This window comes from Hipposideros armiger, unplaced genomic scaffold (genome assembly GCF_001890085.2).
Source record: "Hipposideros armiger isolate ML-2016 unplaced genomic scaffold, ASM189008v1 scaffold_551, whole genome shotgun sequence".
Lineage (NCBI taxonomy): Eukaryota > Metazoa > Chordata > Mammalia > Chiroptera > Hipposideridae > Hipposideros > Hipposideros armiger.
Window position 1 is genome coordinate 461,386 of NW_017731901.1, and position 4,339 is coordinate 465,724.

The 4,339-nt window shown below is 44.5% G+C and overlaps 1 protein-coding gene across 1 annotated transcript; it reads left to right on the top strand.

Annotated features, from left to right (window-relative positions):
• Nucleotides 1-2,396: 2,396 nt before the first annotated feature.
• MAGEH1 (MAGE family member H1) lies at nucleotides 2,397-3,850 on the top strand. Its single transcript, XM_019669241.1, has one exon. The coding sequence runs from the start codon at nucleotides 2,651-2,653 to the stop codon at nucleotides 3,308-3,310; it is 660 nt and encodes a 219-aa protein (XP_019524786.1). The 5' UTR covers nucleotides 2,397-2,650; the 3' UTR covers nucleotides 3,311-3,850.
• The last annotated feature ends 489 nt before the right edge of the window (nucleotides 3,851-4,339 follow it).

Below are 4,339 nucleotides of genomic sequence, written 5' to 3' on the forward strand. Positions count from 1 at the left end.
TGTAATAACTGGTGTCAGACTTATCACTGATCACATCAAAAGGTATATAAATGTCTACTCACTATGTTGTATACTTGAAACTAATATAATATTGTATATCATCTATAATTGGAAAATAAATTAATTTGAAACATGCATATAAAAATAAATCCGCTCCCCCAAAAAATCCTATATAATGTGTATGGACACAGAAATGGTACCTCGTCCTAAGCCAGCCAGTTGGTGGGCAGAAGGCATTGCAGCAATAAGCATACACTGCCCCAGATTGGATTATGGCTAGACTTCCCCAATAGGAGGACTTGGTAGGCTCTGGATATAAAAAAAAAAAAAATCAGTTAGAAAAGTGACTGTTTGAGAAGAGAATTAGTTTGCTGCATTGCATTCTCATAAAATCCCATCAGAATAGAGAATCTATTTGAAAGCATATAGGTAAGTTTTCAGTCCTCTAGGCACACAGATTCACAAACAGCAAATACAAAACAAAAATCAAACGAAAAAAGCAGCCAAACTCCAAAGAACCTGCTCTAACCCAGAGTCACTGGTATGTGTTGTTGGATTTCCAGCGAGCCTCACAATGAGCCTGTCAGACAAGGAGAGATTAGCCATTTCTGTTTGTTCAGAGTACAAATCACAGGACATAATGTTTGGTAAACTCATCAAGGTCAAAGAGCTTGTAAATTACAGTGGCTGGGCCAGAACACATGCTCCCAGGTCTGAGTTTAATGTACATTCCTCAATACCAGGCATCCCCTTTCTACACATGTACAGATGATTGGGCGCAATTCGGCTGGCAATTCTGTTTTCTGAACAGGACACACTGTTCCACACCAGAACTTATTCACCAGGCATAGCCATATCCTACTTTACAAACTCTACCAAGGGCTGGGAGACATATAGGGCCTAGACAGGGCTCCTTCCCTCAGTGGGATTATTAGTCTGAGGTCCTAACAAGCAAGCATTTAACCTTTTCCAGACAAATTGGTAATAAGTATAACTTGCTTTTAAAAAGTTCAGGCAAAAACACGTGCAAAGTCATTTCCATCATGTAGTCCTTCAACATGCATTTATTAAATGCCACTCTCACACATTGCTGAAACACCTGGAGTGGCAAAGGCTATGCTTCCCGTGTAATAAGCACTTTTCACTTATTAAATTCTCACAACTCCATTAGGCTGGTATTTTAATTAATCCCACTTTATAGATGAGGAAACCGAGGCTCAGAGAGGTGAAGTGGCTTGTGCAAAATAGTATCTTTGTAATGACATAAGAAAGATATAAAGTGCTTGCTTGAAATACTCCTCTTCCCCCCCCTCCCCTGCCCTCGGGGAGGAGCAAATATTGACTCATTACCCTTTGGGGCAGACCAAGACAAGCTTCAGGGAGGACGAGGACTATGATGAGCAGGAAGATGGAATTTACATAGTTGAAGATGAGAGGAAAGGCAATTCAGGCAGAGGAAACAGTGAGCAAAGACCTGGAGCGCATAAAGTTCAGAGTATGCTCTGAATTACATTCGGATTACCAAATGAAAGAAAGAAGCAAAATAAATCAGGTATTCAGGTAGGCTGGAGCCTGGAAACCTCAGAGCCAACCTGCACTCCACCACCCTCTCCCCATTCCCCACTTCCACCCAATTAGTCCCTAAAGCGTGTCAATCATCACCCTTAAAATGTCTTTCTGCCTCTCCATCCCCATGGCAACCACCTTAAGCCTCGGTTCACTCCCTCTCGCTTTTTATTCTAATTGCTTCCTAAGTGACCTGCCAGACAATAGCCTACTCCTCTGTAAGACTCTACAAATGCAAATCAGGTTCAGTCAGTGCCCTGTTTAATAATCCCATGAATATATAACATTTTAAAGGCTCTTCACCTCTTGCACACTGTTTGCTTTTGCAGTCCCATCTCCTCTTATTGCCCAGCACTTCAGCCGTACCCATCTTATCTGGGTCCTAGATGAGCCCACGAATTAATTAGTATACAAGTAAATTCGTTCTGAAAACAGGGCGAGAGAATGAATGCGCTGTGTAAACCAAGACACAAAGGAGAGCTGGGACTACATGATTCCTTTCAAGAATACACTCCCCTCACTGACAGAGAGAGAGAGAGAGACAGAGACAGAGACAGAGAAACAGAGACAGAGAGAGACAGAGAGACTTCCGTGGGAATGGAGAAGAGACACACTCCTTCTCAAGACCCGCGAACCAATCTTGTACTAGACTGAAAAACACAGAAACCCTAAGCATTTCTCCTCTGCATATCCCCGACTTTGCCAATCCCTAGCCGTCATTTCTGCTCTAGTCCCACCCCTGCAGTGGCCAGCCTCTTTTCCTATCTAACAGCGGAAGTCTGAGTGGGGGAACTGTCCACTTCCTTTTTAGTTAGGCGAGTGCGTGGCAGGAGAGGCGGAGCCAATTCTGCACGGCATTCTTGCGCGCTTGCAGCTGGGGCGATTGTAGGCGGCGGTTGCTCACGCAAGTCGGTTTGCGTGGGAGGGAGCGCTCTTTCTGACAACGTCTGGCTTGTTGCTACAAAGATTTGACGTTGGTGGTTTCAGCGGCAGCCCCTTCTTAGGTACAGATAGTTGCTTTCTGCAGAGGTTACAGGCATCCTTCCCTAGGATTGCTGTAGGCTCAGCGCCACTAGCAAGAGACATGCCACGGGGACGAAAGAGTAGGCGCCGCCGTAACGCAAGGGCCGCAGAAGAAAACCGCAACAATCGTAAGATCCAGGCCTCAGAAGCCTCCGAGACCCCGATGGCCGCTTCCGTGGTCCCCAGCACCCCCGAGGACGACCTGAGCGGCCCAGAGGAAGACCCGAAAACTCCTGAGGAGGCTTCTACCACCCCTGAGGAATCCTCCAATACTGCTCAAGCGCAAAAGCCCTTGGTAGCCCGGAGCAGTTTTCAAGGCACGAAGAAAAGTCTCCTGATGTCCATATTAGCCCTCATCTTCATCATGGGCAACAGCGCCAAGGAGGCCCTGGTCTGGAAAGTGCTGGGGAAGTTGGGAATGCAGCCGGGCCGGCAGCACAGCATCTTTGGAGACCCAAAGAAGGTCGTCACAGAAGAATTCGTGCGCAGAGGGTACCTGATTTATAAGCCAGTGCCCCGTAGCAGTCCCGTAGAGTACGAGTTCTTCTGGGGACCTCGAGCACACGTGGAATCGAGCAAGCTGAAAGTCATGCATTTTGTGGCAAGGGTGCGTAACCGATGCTCCAAGGACTGGCCATGTAATTATGATTGGGATTCAGATGATGATGCAGAAGTTGAGGCTATTCTCAATTCAGGTGGTAGGAGTTACTCCGCTCCTTAGGGAAATCTGGCGCAGACCCTTGGGTGGGGGGTTGGAAAGAGCTTCACAGGTATCCCAAGGAGTATATCACTTGGGTTCTGAATTGAATATTATGGGGAAGGGTGGTGCACTGTATTTGGTATTTGTGATCAGTGCTGATAGTTGAACTGCGAAATAGAGCATCTGCTTTGGATATTGTAAAATTTTATTCGTTTTAATACAATGTTGATTAAGGTCACAATATGTTTAAAATATGATTGGAGAAAAAATATTTTTTTTTCTGTCACTGAGATTTAGTGTAACAGTTTTCCTAACGTTATATAATGAAGTCTTTCCATCATATTCCGTGATCTGGTACATATTTTATATCATTGAAATAGGCTGTTCTTTGAAACTTTGAAATAACCAGTAAAATGTGAACGAAGGATGGAGGGATTCATATATGTCTGACCTTTCTGAAAACCTTTGTGTCTGCTGTTGTGTAAAGAAGTCTGACAACTATCATGATTTTGCTTAGTTACTGCAGAATATATAAAAAAAATAAAAGCATAATGACAAGGACACCTTGTTCGTTTCTTGACCACTGGTTATGTGTGAAGCACCAGTCTAGGTTCTGGGGATACTCCTTAGCACACAGACCTCAGTTCTAAAGAAGATTCTAGATTTCATGGGAGAGACAAATATATAAACTGGCAGTGTAGTTAATGCTATCATAGGGAGTGAGCATGAGGTGCCATGAAAATGTGGGAAAGGTAATGTGACCTGTCTTGGGGGTGGGACAGCAAAGAGGACATCACAGGGTGCTATGAAAATCCAAGAGATGCTTAAATAAGCTTAGGGGGATTTGAAAGAGGCATCAGAGCATACTATGAAAATATTTTATATTAGGTACTTTTTGGATACTTAACTCAGCTTTGGGGAGGAGGCATTGGCAAAGGGAAAGAAACATCATAAGGTGCTATGGAAATAGTACACTTAAGTCAGCTTGACAGGAGGGCAGGGGAAAGGGGGGTGGTTGCAGGAAAAAGGACATGATGAGGCCCTAGAGAA

Coding starts and splice junctions, on each gene's coding strand:
- MAGEH1 (XM_019669241.1), top strand. CDS start 2,651: ATGCCACGGGGACGAAAGAGTAGGCGCCGCCGTAACGCAAGGGCCGCA.